General features: G+C 36.7%; 1 protein-coding gene across 1 annotated transcript in view; it reads right to left on the minus strand.

The window, feature by feature from the left end:
• LOC124171387 (early endosome antigen 1-like) overlaps positions 1-17,116 on the minus strand; it is a 33,263-nt gene extending 16,147 nt beyond the window's left edge. Inside the window, exons 1-11 of the mRNA XM_046550557.1 lie at positions 16,991-17,116; positions 16,761-16,896; positions 16,214-16,308; positions 15,175-15,238; positions 6,577-6,793; positions 5,747-5,938; positions 5,391-5,631; positions 4,998-5,293; positions 4,552-4,639; positions 2,332-2,556; positions 1,962-2,225 (exon numbers count right to left, since the gene is read on the minus strand). Of these exons, the coding sequence (XP_046406513.1) occupies positions 1,962-2,225; positions 2,332-2,556; positions 4,552-4,639; positions 4,998-5,293; positions 5,391-5,631; positions 5,747-5,938; positions 6,577-6,793; positions 15,175-15,238; positions 16,214-16,308; positions 16,761-16,896; positions 16,991-17,029 (1,857 nt within the window). The 5' untranslated portion in view covers positions 17,030-17,116. The remainder of the gene's footprint in view (positions 1-1,961; positions 2,226-2,331; positions 2,557-4,551; positions 4,640-4,997; positions 5,294-5,390; positions 5,632-5,746; positions 5,939-6,576; positions 6,794-15,174; positions 15,239-16,213; positions 16,309-16,760; positions 16,897-16,990) is intronic.
• Between the last annotated feature and the right edge of the window lie 3,783 nt (positions 17,117-20,899).

Consider the following 20,899-nt stretch of genomic DNA (forward strand, 5'->3'; position numbering starts at 1 on the left):
AATCTAACATACAAGAAATTAATATTGGAGTTCCTCAGGGCTCAATTCTTGGCCCCATTCCCTTCATAATATTCATAGATGATCTAGCAAATAAGCAAACCAAGCATGTACAATCATCGATATTTACAGATGACACAAGCTTTGTGGTTTCAGGTAATTCAAAACATGCTTCACTAGACGTAGCAAAGGTGGTTTAAATTATGTCACCAAATGGTGTGAAAATAATGCTCTGAAAATAAATGCAGATAAATCCGTTTATGATAAATTACACAACCTCCAAAAGGTCCCCAACAGAAAGTATGCTAGTAAGAATAAATGACAAATGAATAAAACAGGTGAATTCAGTTAAATTTTTGGGTCTTCACACAGACAGCCAGCTTACATGGAATAATCATGTTAGTATTCTGATAGCAAAACTGACTTCTATCTGCTATCTCATCAGACAGCTTAGGAGTAAGATTAGTGTGGATATATTAAAAACTGCATACTATACTTTATTTCAATCAAGGATATCCTATGGTTTAATTTTCTGGGGAAATAGTAGTCATGCTAGAGATGTTCTATTATTACAGAGAGGGGTAATTAGGTTCATGACAGGTGCCAAGAGCAGGGATCACAGCAAACAGCTTTTTAAAAAACTAGGCATCTTGCCACTGTCATGCTTGTACATACAACAACTTGAAATATTTGTAAAAAAGCATATTCATATTTTCAGTAGGAACTGCAACATACACAATTACAACACAAGGTGTAAAACTAATATTCATACGACACAAAGTCATGCCAGACTACACCTTGAGGGCCCATACAAAATGGCCGTGAAATGCTACAATAAACTTCCGGAAGATATAAAATCCATAGAAAAATTGGAGCAATTTAAAAAAGGGTAAATTTATTATTAACCCTTCCTAGACGGCAGAGTTTTCGTCTTAGCATCACTGCTGTACTGAGACCCAAGAGACTCTTCTTTCTTGTGGTACGGAGCATTTTTGGAGGGTATTCATTAAGAACGGTCTTGCTACACCTTTTTCGACCCCTCCACGCAGAGACTTCGCATTATCTAGGACTCCGAGAGTAATTGTGCTCCCTCCTTTCCGGGTTTACGACCATACCTGCGGCATTGGTTCGTGGTCAACTTATGTATTGCTTATATGTATTTAGCAAATGGATAATTGTCGCTTGCACGTAAATTACAGACTTTGAATTGAATTCCTCATTTTTATCTGAGCATTGTCAAATTTTAAACGAAGTTCTAAGGCCATTATTAACGCATTTAACGCAGCAACTATTTCCATGTAGATGTTTATACATAACTCGAGATATAAGTTAATATTTGTCGTAGAATTTAGTTTAAAAATTGTAAACGCTGCTCAAAAGACAAATAATTCAATTCTTAGTGTATATTTCTTGAGAAATGAACAAATATTTATTTCGAAAATTGACTGTATAAACAATTGTATGACCGCTGTCCCTTACCGCTGAGAGGGGTTATAAAAGACGAAGGGTCCGGGTACCCTGCTCCCAGATTCCGAGGGTTAATCCTAAACCCCGGGTCCCGAAACAAAGACGTCGTAATCCCACGACCGTCCTAAAAGGGGGAGAGCTAGAAAACGTATATATACGGCTTTCGTTCTCCTGGCCGGGAAAATCTCACACGTATATATACGCCCATTGTCTACATATATATGTGTACAGTAGGGAAAAGGTTAATAACAGTGTCGTTATGATGTGAATGAATTTCTATGCAATCGATTCTTGTGTTATTAATTCATATGTGCTACACGGGACTGTTGATCTATAATATTACTGTACTATGTAGTAATAAGAGTAATTAAGTATTTTTTATCATGTGCATGTACAACCTTAACTTGACTTGTCCTATACTTGTAACTATACTAGTCACAGGGCCAATAAAATTATAATTATTATTAATATATAGATTGGAAAGAATCCTCCATTACCTTAAGTAAATATTTGGCATTTAATTCGCTCAGCTCCCCATCCTTTTTAGCAACAAGTAACTTTTCAGTGGCAAGCTGATCCTCCAGGTCCTTCACTATTTTATTCTTGGCAAACAACTCATCATTATTTGTTTGCAGGTTGAATCTCAAGGAACTAATAATAGCCTCATATTCCTCTGCTTTGGCTTTTTCTGTGATAGCTTTACTTTCAATCTCAGTTGACAAGATGGTAATTCTCCTCTGTGCTTCAATAAGTTTTTCAGCCTGAATTGGTGTAAAGAAAAATTATCTCTCTTCAAGATTTTAGATTGAGATAAATGATTAATGTTTGTTTCATTACATTAAGATATATATATATATGATCTCTTACCTTTTCATTACATTGGGACTGTAGTTGTGCAATCATTTGCTCTTCATTCATTCTTTCACCATCCTTTTGGAGTTTTTCAAGCATTTGCTTATCATTGGAGGAATTCTCTAACTCAGATGATTTTTTTTTCAGAATATCCACAGCAGACTCGATTTGACCAAGAAGTTTTTTCTCAATCTCTGGCTCCATTTTGCTATTGTTATGCATTTGTGCTTGGAACAAATTCTGTAAATAAATATACACATAGGCTCACATCAATGAATTTCAGAATTCTATAAAAATGAAGAATAAATTCTTATAGAAAAAAAAGGATATTTTTAGCAAAATAGCTTGTTTTATTATAAATATGCACTGCCATAGGCAACATACCATATGCGTGTACAGACAAAAGAATGCTGAAGAATGCTCTTTTATCTCAGGCTAAATACTATCACAAAGAATTCTTAGTTCCATATGGTACAGCTCAGCTGCTCTTCCATTGGAGTTAGTTCAAGAGAAACGTAGAGAAAAGCGCAGTTTTGAAGGACAATACCTGGTCAATAGTCAACAACTGTCTTGCCGAGTAATTTCCATTACGCTAAGGGCCTGCTTTTTCAAAAATCATCTTCAGACGCTATTATAAGGGTTATTGCGATTGAAAATTATGTTGGTGTTTAAAATGCTGTTAAAAAAAATCAAACGAGTGCGTACATTGTTTGAATGAATGGCGGATAGAAGAAATCAGAAATGCTTGTAAGTGAAGAGCACTGAAGGAGAGCTAGAGGGAAAGGAGCTCGCTCCCTCTGTCTATCCTCCGCAACGAGGCTGAGGGCGAAGGAGAAAGTGAAGAACACGTCCGACCTTGCATGTGACGTAGTTGTCTTCAAAGCGAAGGGGCAAAGGTGCAGCAATGTGATATATGCAGTTTGATTAGCCTGAAGTTTCCAGTCCGTCTTGCCTTGTTTGAATGTGCTCATGCTACGCTTATGTCTTCCATTATTGTGCTGTTTGGACTGTTTTGAATATTAGTAGCCTTGTTGTAACTATAAATCTTTGTGTCAAGCAATTAGAGCTTGAAAAACTTAAATTCTGTCCGATATGCATCGCATTAGATCTCTTTCTTTTTCTGAACCTCATGCGTGTCATACGATTATTGAAAGCTATCGAGATATCTTCGGGCTCAGTAGGTGACTCACCTAGCATTTGGCCTCCAGAAACTGGGAGATCGACCAAGGTCAGTGAGATGGGGTAGGGATGAAACAAGTTTCCATTGTTCCCGGGTAACTTGATATTTTCCTTTGAGGCAAGTGATTTATGGTCCGTGGGGTCTCAGAAAGGAAAAAAACGTCGTAGGCATGAGCTGATGGAGGGTCGGGGTTTTTTTTTAAATCTACGCCATGGTTATTTTTTAACGGCGCTAAGATTGCCCCCATTGTTGTCCAATCTCTTGGGAAGATTAATGCTATGTGCCTGTCGTGTTTTGCTTTAAATTTTTCCACGGCTGAAATTCTATTGCAATACTCCGACGAGAGCTTTTAAAAAAATTGCACTTGAGTAGGACAAACATCGTAGTGCAACGGCGTATGCGAAGATAGGATTGGAACTCTTTCTACTCCCTCTTATGGATTGCATGGATGGAATGGATTGCTTATCCCTTGCATTCATGAAAGCAATGATTGAAAATTTCAGATTCAATTTCTTCGACAAATTTGGATCCGAAGAACATTAAGGTGAAAGGCATTATTCGTGTATATATGGATCTGAGGTATCCGATCCTACCGTCCCTAGTAAGCGTCATAAGGTTAAGGCTACAAGTGAATACCTACTAACCTCCGAGCACCATACATATCGCGTAAATTTAGCTGAAAAACGCCGCGTGAATTATAAGAATTGAAAGTGGAAAATTTTATGACTGTCGAAAGTCCAAGATTAACCTCCTGCAACGCCGCGCGATAGGATGCCGAAAAGTTTTTTTTTCTTTGGCTCCGATGCTCTAAATAGGGGTGCGCCTCTTACACACGCTTATACGGTAATGAGTCTACTGTATTAATAAACATAGAAGGAGAAGAGAAAAGGAAGAATAAAAATACATGCCCGGAGCATGTGAAATCAGTTTGCAAAAATTAGGAGTCAAGAAATGGACACTGATCCGAGAACACAAGAGACCAAGGGGCAATTACAACACAAGCCATGACTTTCAAAAGCCAAGGAACTTGAAATGATAATAGAATCATTGCATACCATCAACTCCAAGTAATTTTTATTTAACAGTCCCATTTGTGCGGCATTTTCTTCTAATGTGTTTTTTATTTCTTTTTCTTTATCTTCCCTGAAATGAAAATGCAAGCATCAACTTAAATTGATAGAAAAATTTATGCACATACATATTGCATTTAGGCATACATGCCTACACTACTTATGCTACAGTTCATATAACTAGAATATTTACCAGAAAATGCAATTTTTTGGCACATAACAACATAAAGAAAAGTCTCATTGTTAATAAAAGCCATTACAGTTCTTCTCTCAACATGTATAAATACTTGAAACAATTATTTTCGGAGCGAGTGGTACTCCCATGAAAATTTGAAATAATTGTCAATAGTTATGAGGGTAATTGAGTGGTCCAACACTTACTTCAATAATTTAGAATAGTTTATAATTTTAAAGCTAACAAAGATACTTACATGGACGCAACAAGTTTCATTTTGTCTTCTAAATATCTGGCTTGCTCTGCATTATGACTGCGAAGATCTTCATTACTAATAGCATAATCCTTTAACTGAGATGTTAAAACTTCCACTTTTCCATTTACAGTCATTAACTCTTGATTTTTTTCACTTATTACATTCAAGTGAGAAGAAATTTCAGATTGCAAATCCAAGATGACTTTCTTCTCTTTGGCATTATCATTTTCTAAGTGTTTTACAGTCTCCCTCAGCTGAGCTTGCTCATTTTTGGACTCTTCTAGTTCAAGTGAAGCCTTTTGCCAAAAGAAACATTGCCATTAGAAAATCATACACTAGCACTTAATAAATGCCTATTTTTTAGATAACAAATATAAAGAAAAAATGTTTCACCTCATGTAACCGCTTTTCCAAATCGGTAACCTTTTCTTTATATTTTTCAGCACTTAATTGGGTTTCATTGAGGACTAAGCGTAAATTTTCAAGACTAGACTCAGCCTCCTTTAATTTGGAACAGTTTTGGAAAAGTTCACTCTCTAATGTATTTACAGCGCCTTTTAGTACAATTTTCTCATCACTTAATTTTCTGAAAAGCTCTTCTTTCTTTTCTAATTCTTCTTCAAGGATTGCTACCCTATTAAGGAAAAATGAATAAATCAAATATCGAGGACAGCAGGCAATGAATTACCTGACAATAAATGTACAGAAAATTTTCAAAGGCAATGTTCAGCACACATAGGAAATTTCACCTTTTCATGTCTTCCTCTACAGACTTAGCTTTAGCACTTTCTGATTCCAGTGCATCATATTTCTGCTGTAAGTTTTGAAGATCCCTCTTCAACTGATCACTCTCCATCTCTCTCTCACGAGTCATTTCATCCATAACCCTTTGAACTTGTATCAACTCTTGCCTCAACACAGCAGCATCATCAATATTTTCACTGAAAAGACATTAAGTCAACATGCAAATTGAGCCCAGCGAAACTTTATGAACTCAAGAAAAAAAATATCAATATTCTTTCATGGTGAGGATGGGTGGATACAAAAATTTCTGATGCTGATTCTAAATACCAACTTTTTATGATACCTATTTTTTGATACACAGTACATTTGAGGGTATGGACACTTTCTTAACTGCTGAAATGGATGAGCATTCCAGTATGTTTAAAAAACACCATCAATTATAGAAATTAAAAAATTGTATTAATGAATGCATTAAGATGAAACTTATCCACCATTTCTATTGTCAACCAATTATTTCAAATTTTTTTGCAAAAAATGGCAATATAAGACAGAGGAGGGAAACTCTTACTTTCACTCCTCGGCGACTTTCTCCCCCACACTCCTTGGTCATCTGAGAAACATTTTTAATGAATATGTTATCGTGTTGATATTGAATCATCTGCATGATGGAATTAATTCAATACTTCAGATACCACCTTTCATCGAGTGTTATTAAGGTAACGACAGGTATCTATTCCCACCCATATTTCTTAGAATTTAAATTTTATATTTTGCTTTGTATTTTTCTAAAGTCCTATTTTCAAAATTCAACCATGTGCCACATTTCCCTTCTTACCGATGAGCTAACTGAGCTTCCACAAGTGCCAGTCGTTTGGTTAATGCGGCCATTTCAGATTCTCCTTCATCAGCAGTGGCTTTCAATGTGACAACCTTCTCAGCTAAAGCAGCAGCTCTTTGTTCAACCTGCTTCTTTTCCTCAGCAATTAGTTCATTCTGCTTTATCAAGTCTTTCAATTTCTTCATTAGATCCTTGATGGTCAACTCAGGGGAAACTGAAAAAAGTAAATGGAAAATCAACACATACAATACTGCAATACTTATCTGGTAATCCACTCAATTTCTAATGTTTGTAAAAATATAAGTTTATTCTGACAATAAGTTTTCCCACCAGCATTACAGTTTCATATACAGTCTGACATTCACTTCATCACATTCATTACCTTTTCCTTCGCACAGTTAGTATATGCATTCAGCGAGTCTCATGATTTTTCCAAATGAAAACAAAAACAAGATTTAAGATCCTCATAATACAATCATTGCCAAGGCTAGCAAGAAATTTTTTAAAAACTGTGTAGAGCAAAATTTTCAAGTTTAAAATAAGAACTAGGTCATATGCAACTCAACATTAAGAATTACAGCAAAATTACTAATACCTTACTGCCTCACCATGAAATTTTGACCAAAAAAATAATTAAGCCACAACCAGCCAAGCTTTTGTGCAAACAACCCATTGGGTGCTTCCCCAAAACCAAGTATTTATGACAAGTAACGTTCACAAATTTTTATTTCACATAATTATTAAAAGTTTTGGATAACTTGTGATTTTGTCATACACTTTTCAAAGAATAAAAATTATTTACTTCTAATTTGAAGTTTTCATTTGTTTATTTGCAAAAATATAATGCATACACTTCAGTTTCCTGAGGGAAACTATATTGGGTCATACTCTATTGGGTATATTTTTTTCATAGTCCTGGTGGTTTGACTGTAGCCGCGATCCTAGAGGAACTACAATCTTATGTTCCTAAAGAAATTCTTAGGTCCGAGTTTAATAAATATACATCACTCCTCCAGATGAGGGAGGTGGTTTAACTGATGGTGATTCGTTCAACAAAGACTGCATTGACCTTGACCGCCTTAGTCGTCATCCACTTCATGCGGAAGGAGAGATTGCTTTACAAACAGCAGAGGAAACAGAAGGAATATCGTCCTTAGGACTGAAGACTTTGACCGAACACTCATGGCAATCATAGTTTCACCTTCAGAAGGCAAAAGAAGACAAGTAAGAAATATAGCTTATGAATTAACTAAGGATGGTCGGGTCGGATATCTCAGATCCAAAAATACACGGATATTGTCCTTCATCAGATACTACAGATCCAAATTTGCAGAAAGCATTGGATCTGGATCCAAAATTTTTAATTTATGCTTCAGAGAATGCAGCTTAGTCGCGGAAATTTTTACCGCAAAATATGACAGGCACACAGAGTGACTCTTTCAAAGAGATTGAACAATCATCCGGAGAATTTCAATGCCATAGGATAACAACCACGTCAAAAATGACTATGCCGCAGTCGCACTGTGAAGTGAAACTATCACGAGGAACTGCTAAATCGACCTCACCACAACTGAAGCATTTGCGGGTGAAACACAAGTCAGTATGGGATGCAAAAGTGACTTAATTTGGGGGACATTTAAGTGAGGAATATTAAAATTCAGTCAATGGTTTATCCAAAGATTGAAACCTATTACCATTTCCAAATGCAAGCAAGTGTAACTGTTTAGATCCTGAGTGTGTAAAGATTTTATCGTTTTTTTTAAATAATTTGAAAGCTTATAGAATTGATTTTTAATCAGTAAAAATATTATTAAAAAAATAATTATATATAATTATATATAATATTATATAAAAAATATTATAGTAATATGAATCATTGGCCAATAAAGGGTCAACCATTATCACCATTTCCAGCCAACATGGTGTCTCTTCAATAAAGGAAGCCCCTCTCCAGCAAGAAGAGTGAAAATTCTCGCAACCAAATGTGTTTGAGCAATGCAACTGCAACACGGGCAGAGTGGATCTAAGGCGCCAAAATATTGTGGACTATCAACTTTTTATTACGGTATGTATATTCCTATTATGTTCTACCTTTTTGATGTGCGCATAAATAATGCTTGGATACTGTTGCAATCACAAGGCCGTGAAATGTCTTGCTTACCTTTCGCCCTGAGGTGGGACAGGCAATTCTGCTGGAGTATTGTACAGTGCCTAAACTGATCTTCCAAAATTATCCAGACATTGCAGCAGAACAATGGAGGAAAGGCCATGGCAGCCACATCCTCATAAAGAAACAACCATGGCACACGTATCGCGTATAGTCCAAAATAAAATTACTAAGTCTTGTGAAAGGTGTACAGTCTTCAGATTATTTGTTTTGTGGGGTATCATAACTTGCAATTTACAGGTATCATTCCCACAATTAGTTTTCATTGCCAAAATGTTTTTGAGGAGCTACCTTTTAATGGTCTTGTGTCAAATGATTTAAACTTGTTTTCTCTTACATTTTCTAAATATAATTCATTAATAAAGACAACTACAAAACAATCCACGTATGCCACCATTCATGATTTTACAAAGCCTACGTATATTCTTTACAAAATTTCCCTGTTTTAGCCGAAAAATTATAATAATTAGAATTAGCTAAAAAATGGTGCTATATCAAGATGTTTGCACCATAAGTCCCAAATAAATATCTGGTAACGTTATTTAAATACCATTACGCATTATAAAACCTTTCTTCAGGGAACCTCCCAATGAGTCACTTACGACCCAGTTACGCACTGGATAAAGGAATGTGATACCATCCTCAAACTAGGTTTAAGTATCACACGACATTATTTAATTCTGATCATTTTCAGAACAACAGATTTTAATATTTGCTGGGCAGTAATGGGTTGAGAAGGCAAAACAGCTGGACTGGAAGGCAAAACAGTTAGTGTGCTTTGTTATGCATATACATAACATTACCATTTTCAAAATGCCAAATCATAAGTTTGGAAAACTGGCAATGATGTCAATAGTTTAGCACATTACTCAATGACCTTAAGACCACTTTATCACAACTAATGGAAAATTTTACGATAGAGATAAAATTTTACAATAAAAGGGCATGGTCATGGACTTTACCACCCTCCAAAACCTAACATTTGGCACCTTGGTAGTCAGGATACTCTAGCTCATATTTTGGTGACCTTTGACCCTTGCCTGAGCATCGGAGGTCAAATGGTGGACAAGAGGGATTTGATGGCCTAATCAGGGTCTTAGCCACCCATTAAAACTTGATGCTTGGTATGTTTTTTCTATCAATAGCCTAGTACATGCAACAGTGACCCTCAACCCCGTTATCACCCATAGAGGTCAAGTGGTTGATACAAGCGATCAGAGGAAAACGTCACTGACTTTGGAACGCATTAGGCATTGATGGAATGACTACTTGACCAGCAGATAAAATAATTCCCTTTATTTTCAAAATTCATCCCCAACAGGGTCAAAACTATATCACCTTGTCCCTCTTTCCTCCACTTTCGGAGATGAAATTAAATTATTGACAGTAAAGTTGAAAAAAAAAGTTTCATTCTCACGAGTTTTTTTTTTTTTTTGGCCCTGGGTCAAAACTTAACTCCCAGATGGATATCAATTCATGCCAGAATAATACTAAATTTGCACCTCATATTCTTGATCAAGATCCCAAGGGTAGAATGAGACACTTCAATTTCCATTAGCATTCCTGTTACTTTAACCCAACCTCAAGCTTCTGCTTTAATCAACCTTCTTCCTATTCCCTCCATTCCCTTGCCAGTCACCTATTCTCTGCAACTATGCATATACATAGGCTGCCTATAGTACCAGACTTTCACCAAATGATGATGATATGCATTACAACCCATTGCAATATTTCATTCATCCAGGGTGTAATAATGCACAATTAATTTCATTTCATGTCCACCAAATTTTCACATATAACTTGGGTTTTAAGCCACAAACAGTGCTTAAATCTCATTGCAGTCATCATTTAGACACAAAAGTGGTTGAACAAATAAGATGGTCGCTTTCCCAGCAAAGTAGTTGAAGGTTTTCTTCTTAGGTTCTCCACCTGGTCAAGTTCATTGCAAACCACCTGATGAGTGAGTAGAACATCAAAATGCAGGTGGCAGAAAACTTAACCCAGTGGAAAACTCGAGAAGAATTCCCTCATTTGATCAAACAGCTATACGATGGACCGATACACAGGAAGTTGGTTTAAGCAGATTCAGCTGGTAACTCTATAAATGCTAATATAAAATATTACCAAAACTAAATGATTTAAACCTGGAATTACAGAATAATCAGCATAAAATTACTAAAGTTGAACACCTTTCTTCCTAACCAGCAGCTGCATCTTAACTCCGCTGCTTTTTCACATTTCCTGCACCTAACAGAATTTAAAAATACTACTGCTTAAAGCATGAAATATACATTCTAAAATGCTATATCTTCTGGAGAAAGTATCCAACTAGAACTCGCATTACAAGTATCATAACTTCCCAGATTTAAGTCACAAATGAGTAGCAAATGGAATCTCATTTCAGCCACTTTGCTTTTAAATTAGGTTAATACAAGTTTGCTTTATATTATTTAGTATCAAGGTCAAACCTTCAATTACAGATGGTTAAATGTAATGCAAACTCAAATCTTTCTTTACTAACATTAGGACTTATCATAAAGTTTAAGTCTCACAAACAAAATAAAGAACTGATCAACTTCGACACTGAATGAATTGATGTTAATTTTTCTGTAGCTTATTATTCTGAAATTTCTCAATTTCCTGCATGGCTGTCTAAATGCATTACTTGGAATGATATAGTTGAGCTAACTGGCCTTTAATATTTATTAAATCTACCTTGCTGCTACCACCATTTTCTTTTAGCAAGCAATTGGGTAGGAGCCAGCGCTAACACTCAAAGCGTAGCAAAACTTTCAGCAACCAATGACAACAAAGAAAAGGATAGAAAACTGAAAAACACAACTAAGCTTCATTTTTTAAAACATGATAAAGCCAGATTGACACTCTGTCCCAGATTAGCTTCATTGGCATGATGCAATTCTTTCTCATTGCTTAAAATTACCTCCAATTATTCACCACTCACGGCTTGAACTCAAAGGTTGTTTTGGATGCATGAGGGTAGAGCTCACCCAGACTAAGCCAAATGCATGTGAACGCCATACAGTTGGAATTAAAGAGGGCCAATTTTTTCTTCCCAGGCCACTTCATACTGTGAGAATTTTGGTTAGGGGATAAGGGTTAGGGTTAGGAGCCCAAAACACTTCCAACTAGGACACCTTCTCACCTCTCATTCAAAGATGGATAATCACACTAATTGACTGAATTGTATCCAAAGAGGAAAACTAAAACAGTTGTTAATCTCATCTCACAGACAATATTCACTTATTATTTCATACAGAGGATCCACAACCACAACTAGGAATGTAGTTACCTCTATAGTGAACAATAGTAAATATTCTTTCAACAATTCTCAACTGGTAGACGAGAATATGAAGAACTGACAATAAAATAAAGAGAAAAACTAAATAATTGTACATTTAAATGTACAGATCACAACAGAACTGAATGAGTATCTTCCTCTCAGATTTTTTAATACAACAAATGCTATCAATATGGAAATATTCACACATGAATATATTTTTGCACACACAAGCAGTGGATATCAGCAACAAAAAGAAGTCTCCAAAGAAAAGAATTACAGCCAAAAAATGAACAAAGCGAAGTCTAATGCATTCCATAATCTTCGCAATGGTCATTTTCACAAGAGCTCAGCAAATAGCAAGCAATATACCTCGAAGTCAATGTGTTAATTAAGTGTCCATTCATTGCCAATGAAATAGAAAAAGTGACGAAGCATGTACAGTACTATTCCTTTTAGAATGAGAACCACCCACCACCACCACCCCTTCCGCATAGAGCAGGTTGCAGCTACTACGTGGAGGGGAATACATTCACAAAGGTGAAATACACAAACTTTTGCATCAAAGGAATGCACTCAATGACCTTCCTCCATGGTTTATAGGCATCTCCCAGTCCCTGCACCAAGAATGTGTGGCTCATAGAGAAGAAGTTCTATGGCCAAGAGCACAAAAAATGATGCAATACATATTTCCCCAAAATTTACTTCAAATAAGTTAATCGTTCCACTCCATTAAAAAAAGAAGAAAAAATAACATGAATTAAAGGTTAAAGTCAAACTAAAGGCATTGAACCTGCCACAGAAAAATAGGGCACCATACAACAATTGGGTTTTAATATTGGAGTGAATTAACTTGGCCATATTATTGTCGGTTCATTTCATGAATTCTCAATTAAGAATCATAAGTTTCCTCACTTGATACCACATCCGATTCTTCCATTAGGCAATCAGGTAAACCAAAAATGGGCCCACATTCACTGAGAAGTCTAAAAGACTTGTCAGTGATGGAAAGATTTCCATGGTCACTCAAAAAACTGTGCATGTATGTAACTAAAATGGTTACATGTCACTCATGACTTAGGAGGCATAAGCTTTCACAGACATCAAAAGTCAAATTTTTAGTTCTCCTTGCATACTGACCTAAACTGCAAAAACATTTAAACAAATTTAACTATCATATTCCTCACAGAAAGGGAATTAACTGTGGGAAGTGACAGTCCGACACTTTTTTCACAGCAAATGAAGAAATTGGTCATTTTCTACACCACAATTTGGCCATCAGGCAAGCTCATGTTCATTAAGACATCATATTTAGGCACAAATTTTTACATTTATTTGCTACCTAGTATAGATAAAAGAACAGTAATAATGCATAGAGTTAAAATCCAAATTTTATCATAAATTATTGTCATTTTCCTCAGATTCATTACCCACCACTGGGAAAAATGATGGATGCAAAGCTTTCCAAAACGGATTAAATGATACCCAAGAACTTGTATGGCCTGAACTAAATTTTAACCAAATCATTATGCAGCCATTTAATAATTAGCATAATAACATGAAATTTTAGATGAAATCTATCATTTCATCTACAATTTTGGGGGATATAAATAACCCCCAGCTTTCACCAATAGCCACCACGGTTATCCTAGAGCAGTAATTACTGCAATACAGTATGGCAGTCATGGAAGTCACTTCCCACCATTCTCCCAATCTCCAGCAGTCAGTACCTTTTTAGCGATTTCATGCAATATTGAACCTTATATTTAGTTCCGAGACCAGCTATCCAACCCAACAGTACCACACTCAAATAGGGGTTAGCTGATTTTTGGCTCAACTAAAGGTAAGAATAAAGGAGCAATATGATGTAGGTTATCATGTAGTTTCCATTCTAACAAACTTTAAGCTAGAGGAAAATATTATGTTTGATGTTTAGGACATTTTTCACACTTATTAATAGCCAAATACCTAAGTCTGTATTACCCACACACATACTTCATGAGCAAAGCCACTAACCTTACCTACATTCCCTCACACCCTCGGATTTTCTGCTCCCTCTAAAGTCATTGCCCAGTTTTGCTACTGAATTTATTTCTTTTCCATTAACTCGAAGGCTATCGCCCAGAAGCTTGCAGGTGAAACACATCAATTGGGTGGGAGAAAGTTCAGGGGCATCATCTGGGAAGATGTCACCATAATATTCATAATGTTGTGACACTCATAAATTTTCTAGCACTAGAATGCATTCTCAGGGTCTGATCTTTGCTTTGCACTTCCTGCTTCTTCAAATTGAATTTTTTTTGTCAGTGGCCAAAGAAAAAAATATAACAGATCTACAAACTAACCAAAAGACCCACAACCTATTAATACTACAGCTAGAGTGCAGGTCTATTCTCTACCTTACCGCAAATAAAAATCATAAATGGGAACAAAATAGGTTAAGCCTTCCCTGAAAAATGACAATTGTCTGGCACACTTGAGCCATGGAGCCAACTTTGCCCAAGGAGTCTGATTACTATCCACGGATTCCATGAAAGTGATTTCTCAGGTATAACAGTCCTTTTCTCCAACAAATGCACTTCAAGCCAAATAGACCCTCGCCAGGGCTGGCTCAAGGCAAAATACTTACCCGAGCAAACTGCTGTTGTTTCACTCTCCTACCGGGAGGTTTGGTGTGGAGTAGCCCCCAAATAAACGGGATTTCGGGTATTTGGTCACCCCCCCCAGCTACGTCAACAGGATTGCCCGGCCCTGAACCTCACCTTGATTCATCTCTTCACAAGTGTCTTTGGTTTAAAAATCAATGCAAAGGACTTATCTAATATAAAATTTTTTGCTAAAACTTGGTACACATTGAACAAAAGATACAGTGTCCGGCGCAATATGGTGGAAATCTTTGATATTGAGCTTATTAAAACCACTTTTCCGTTTCCACACTCTTTTATTTACACCGACCATGGTTTCGGCAACTTGTGCCATTATCAAGGCCTTGCTGCCAATAACAAGAGGATGAGATGATACAGGAGAAGGGTTGATACAGGTAAGGGTTTATCAACCCTTACCGAACAGTATTAGCTCTGTTGAGCTGTAAATTAGGCTAAAAATTTTGAATCATAAAAATTCAACTCACGTTCTCCCTGATTGTCCAATAGGATGGAGTCGGCAGCTTCCACTGCTTCTTCACCTGATGATACCTAAAATAAGATGAAAAACATGAAGAGATCAATTATAATCTGATTCTAAAATATTTGAATAATTTTCAGTAAACAAATGTGAGACAATTCAGACTGAAGCATCAAGGCAATAACCACTGCATGCAAACTGTAGTAACCCCACTATCCACTTATTGTACTTACTTCACAAAATAAGAAGAATAGGAAGCAATAAAAAAGCAAATGAACAAAATATCTTTAGGGGAAGATATACAGTCACTTGAGATGCCCGATATGAATGTACGATGTCATTATGATAAGACTTAGCTAACTTAAATGTCTACTAAATAAATTTAAACAATTATAAGGTAATCTCACTATCAATATTCACATGCTACTAAAGATGAAATCATAGCACGGGTTGTAAATTGATAGTAACATGATTTTCTAAAATTATCAATGGCAATTTGATAACAAAAACATGTGACTCATAAAGCCTAAGACCAATAAGCTATTGCAAAAAGTCAAAAAAGCTACATAAACACAATGAAAAGCTTGATTAACAGTTTTAATCATAAAATAGGAACTAAGTGACATTTGAAAAGGTAATTATGAAAAATGACAGGATTTGATGCTGATATATTCCTTAACTACTGAATTGTTCCATGACTATCAGGCATACAGCTGATAGTCTGCACTTGGATAATTATAATCTTAAAAATGAGAATACCATATGTTACTAAATCCCACATCATGCTAAACCGAAAATAGCAGGATTCCTCTCTGCAGTGCCAACTACTTCAACAAAATACTGTTCACTTGCATAATATAAGCCGTTTAATGATTGATCAGTTTGTGGGTCAAATTGCCATTTGTCCAAAATTATACTAAATAACAGTTCAATGGGTAAGTGATTACCAAAAAATATTCAAAGGAAAACTTTGTTTCCATTTTTCAATTCATGATTGCACTGCTATTAGTAATTTTATATTGATAGAAGGCATGTTTTCATTTTACCGAAACTTGTTTGTATCTATCTCCAACACCCTGATGGAATGACTGGAACACACTGACGTCTTCATTGTTGGAATTCGGTGAACCCAATGGAGGCTCTGTAATAAATAGGAAACAATGATAAAGTGAGTTTCATTGCTTTAGGTTATCAAGCTTTTTAAATGATTGCCTTTCAGCGTAGAATGATGAACTGTGTAAATTATTTGAATGTACAAAAGGAATTGGTTGCCGAACTTATTAACCAAAGACGACTCCACAGGATAAAGCCAAACACCACATACGTGGCACAAGCTTTAATATTTAACGATGAGATATCAGCTGACGCACAAAGTAAGGCACTAATTTCAATAAAATGGTAGATACCGGTTCAACACTCTGGCAACGTTGTGTAAAGTAATGGTTACACAATAACTATGAACGTTTAAAATAAAGTTAATAATAAAAAATATTGCTTAAGTTTGACGGGTGAAAAAAGTGGTCAACAATGACATTTTATGCACCATGGCTTGAATATTGACACACAACCAATAATACATAATCATGAACCAACCGGTATCTTTGTGGGACGCAGAGTAATGAATTTGCAATTCCTCTTGAGATGAAAAGGCATTCATACACTGGGGACAAAGAAATCCTTCGGTAGTATCTGGTTCATTGTTCCTGGCAGGAGAAGGCGGGGACGGTCCCTGAAAATGAAGGGAGGTATTGCTTATGTCGTCTTGACATCACTAACTGCCATATTTAACCATAAATTAACAAAGGCAGATGTGAAATACGCACGTGCGCTACTCTATTTAGAATATCTTTGAAGTGGAACATGTTTTCATTGGCATTAAAACAATGAAAAACACCATAACTCCCATCGACGGCCAAATGTTAACAATGCAATAATGATACACTAGTACAACTTCGCCCCAGTAGATGGCGATTTGCATGCTATTAAGTTATCACAAGATCGCAAGCAAAAAAGAAGTCACAGGAACAACAGTTTAGCCAAAATTTAAATATTTGCATAATATGCATATAATATTATTATATCTAATCGTACGATTGTGTGATAACAGCCAATTAAAAGCTATAAACAGTCACATTCTTGACTTTCATATTTGAAATAGAAGCATAATATTTACATAGAAATCTCAGAATTTGCAGTGAATATTTTCCGAGGACAACCATTCTCTCCTTACAAAGTATATCAAAAACAAGGAAATTAGGTACCAATGACTGTCAGTATAATAGTTCATAGTAATTACCTCAGCAAAATTCAAACAGATCTACATATTTCAACTTTTTCGTCCACGAATTGGCCTTATTTCCTAAGGGTTGGCATTAGCATGAAGTAAAAAATGGATTTACAACAATGCCTCGACGGATAATGCCAAAAATATCCAGATGACGTGGCACTCAGCCTAACTGTATCGATTGCTACGCCAGCTGCCACCAACTACAGAGAATTAACGTGCGACACAAATTTTATACTAAAAAAGTGCCACAAAGTTTCACTGAAGAGTGAATATTACTTTTAGAGCAGCTGATATCACTATTTTTTACTCTACGAAGTTTTTTTTAGCCCCGTTAAACACATATTACTTTAAATTTTGATGAAGAGAACGTGAGCGGCATCTATGTTGGAAAATTATAAGTTGACAAGTGAATAACTTCGGAATCCGAGCTAATGCACACTCCCTCTACCTACGTGAATCCGGTATTGGTTCATCGGGTTCATCGGTGTCTGCACAGCCATCTTCCTCTTCCAAGACCCCTGTCATCGATAGGGGAAGGGAGGTAGCGTTAGTGGAAGGTATATAGAAGGGATGTGGTATAGGTGTAGCTAATGGGGGGAACAGCGAACCCATGAATGTGGTTGATGTTTCCCAGCAGATTTTCTTGGAAATCTGCTGGGAAGGGCGAAATAAAAGGACTTCTTTGCTGAACGCCAAATTTAGCCCTGTACAAATCCTGGTGATGCTCATGAGTAAAGAATTTTACATACCTAAAAGGTAACGGAGGAGACTGATACCTCCATACCCATTCCTACCCATGAGGATTGTGGGGAATGCAATCAGCATCCATTTTGACTTATGAGTATACTTTTGACTACAGGCACACTCACTTTCAAAAGTTTTAGGACAAATGTTTGAGTTGCCACTTCAGCTTCTCGAGGAAATTCAGTGTCCCTTACTCCTTTTGTATTCATTGCAATGACTACGCATACACACACGTACACATCTGAACTAATTCCATTTATCGTCTTCTAATACGTTAAGTATGTACCAACAAACAGTGACAACTGGGGGAAGTATGTAATAAAAACACTAGAATTAATCATCATTAAAACCATCATAAATCGAAACAGAATGATATATTTGCTAGTAATTTCTCCCTCTGAGTGCATATATCCTCATGCGCAAATGTAATATTTTCAGTGCGTAGCCATGGTGTAGTCTTTGCAATGACTACAAAAGTAGTAAGGGAAACTGAATTTCCTCGAGAAGCAGAAGTGGCACCTCAAACATTTGTCCTAAAACTTTTGAAAGTGACTGTAAATACCAGTGCATAGTACATACTAATAGCTCAATTAGGCTAATAAATTTTTCTTCCTCTGTCATAAATTGATAATGGGTGGGCCTAGAGTAAGTTCCAATGCAGGTCTCAACACTTAGTCATACCCTAGGTATTACTGATTTAGAGTGGCAGATGATGCCTATTTGCAATGCTGTAGGTGCATGCTGTATTGCTCCTCATGATATAGCAAGGTATGCTGTACTGGAAAAGCTATATGAGAAATGGGGGGCAGCTTCTCTCCCTAAAAAAGTGTTATAGACACATTTTATTTTGAATGTGCACTAATAGGCTGGACCTATTGCATCCTACCCTAGTGGGATGAAGAGTATATATTCTGTTAATGCCCATAGAGTGTGGGGTCTATCAAACTTGATGTCCAGATAATGAGGATATGTTCATTAGGTACTTACTTACATTTATAACGTGCATTTCATAGCTGCTGCTCTCATTGAGTCATCCATTGAATGTTCCATCAATTTCTTCTCTCCCAATCTTCATGGGTCATCCATTATATTGTCTAACCACCTTTGCTTGTGCCATCATTGCTGTTGTCTGTTTCCTCTTTTCCCATTACAAACTATTTGTTTACTTTGTTCAGAGCATTTGCTGGAGGTGTCGTGCCCATCTAAGCACTCCTCTCCTTATATTTTAAAATATATTATGTCCTTTTTTCTTTCTTTTCTTGTCCTCGTTTTCCCTTAACACAATCTTTCCAATTCTCCATTTTTCAGTATCCTCTACTAGCCTTGCTCATAAATAGTACAGGGATTGGTTTTGCATGGTAGCTCAAGCGTTGGAGCCCCATCCTAGGGGCCTGGGTTCATATCTCAGCGATGGCAGGGATTTTTCCCATCACACTATTCCTGCTTAAGTGCTTAGTGGTAGGTACATCCATTGAATGGGATGATAAACTGTGGTCCCATTCTCACCTTTCATAAACCCTTATAGTGCCAGCGGGCCGATCCATCAGCCCAGGGGGTATGTGCAAAGAGTGCCAAGGGCCGATCTATCAGCCACGTTTTTTTAAACTCACACTTTTTATTTATTGCGTTACATGTAGCTTTGGTAACTGTTTTTAGAATCTGACATGCTTTAACATACCCGTAAGTTTTGGGGGTAAATTTAAAAATAATATGTATTAGTCTTTATGTAAATGGCCAAGCCTACAAATTAGCCAAAAAAGCCCAGGCATTCTTCAGCATACTGGGCAAAATAGGCTGGCAATAAAAGGGTTAAGAGCAGGCTAATGCCATCACCAGGTTTCTCTCTACCCTTTCTTCCCGATGGTGCAAATGACCTTAGCTGTTGGTAGCCTCCTCCAAACATCTACCTACCACATTCTCAGCACAATCAATGATCAGGGAGAGGCATGGGGCTCAAGAGGTTATTGCCCCGGGAAATTTTAAGGAGACGTTATTTTATTATTAGTTAATTCTCTTATGTAATAGAAATTTCTTCCTGTAACCACATATTTTTCCTCTCTAGATTTACTTCCATAACCCTTTTAAAAGCTGCTTCTATGCTATGGTATACTATATTCTACACTTTGTAAGCACGGGGTTCCTGTTGGGCTGGCACTCCAGAAGAATTATCAGAACAAGTCATTTAGTGAAGGTATTTATTGACGACAACACACCTTGCGTCGCGCGCACGCCCTCCAAATTTCACACATCAGTACCTTCCGCCGACTGCCTTCCGTCTACGGCATCATCCACCGTCCTTTTCCCCACGTGGCCACCAGCTTCCTGTAAGGTGCTGACAGCAGCATTGCTTCCCACGCAGGCACTTCTCATTAGTGCCTATGTATGGGGATCAGTATACCATTACCATCCAGTCTCATGTCCCCACGAACCCAAGTTGTTCTGCTTACAACCTCTACATTATACTCTGCAAATATATTATGCATTACTGCACTCTATTAAATATAGTAGGTATCTCAGAGGTTGTTGAAATCTGACTGATTGATTTCTCCTGTGCAATGTTAAAGATTAAAGAGGAAGTTGACAGAGAATCTCCCTGCATTAGACCTCTATGGTTTATGAACTCATCTGCCATCCCTTGCCTTCCACTTCTGGAGTCATCTTGGTCAGGCTTGCAAGGTTACTTGTCATAGAGGAAGATTGT

The sequence above is a fragment of the Ischnura elegans genome, chromosome X (genome assembly GCF_921293095.1).
Source record: "Ischnura elegans chromosome X, ioIscEleg1.1, whole genome shotgun sequence".
Lineage (NCBI taxonomy): Eukaryota > Metazoa > Arthropoda > Insecta > Odonata > Coenagrionidae > Ischnura > Ischnura elegans.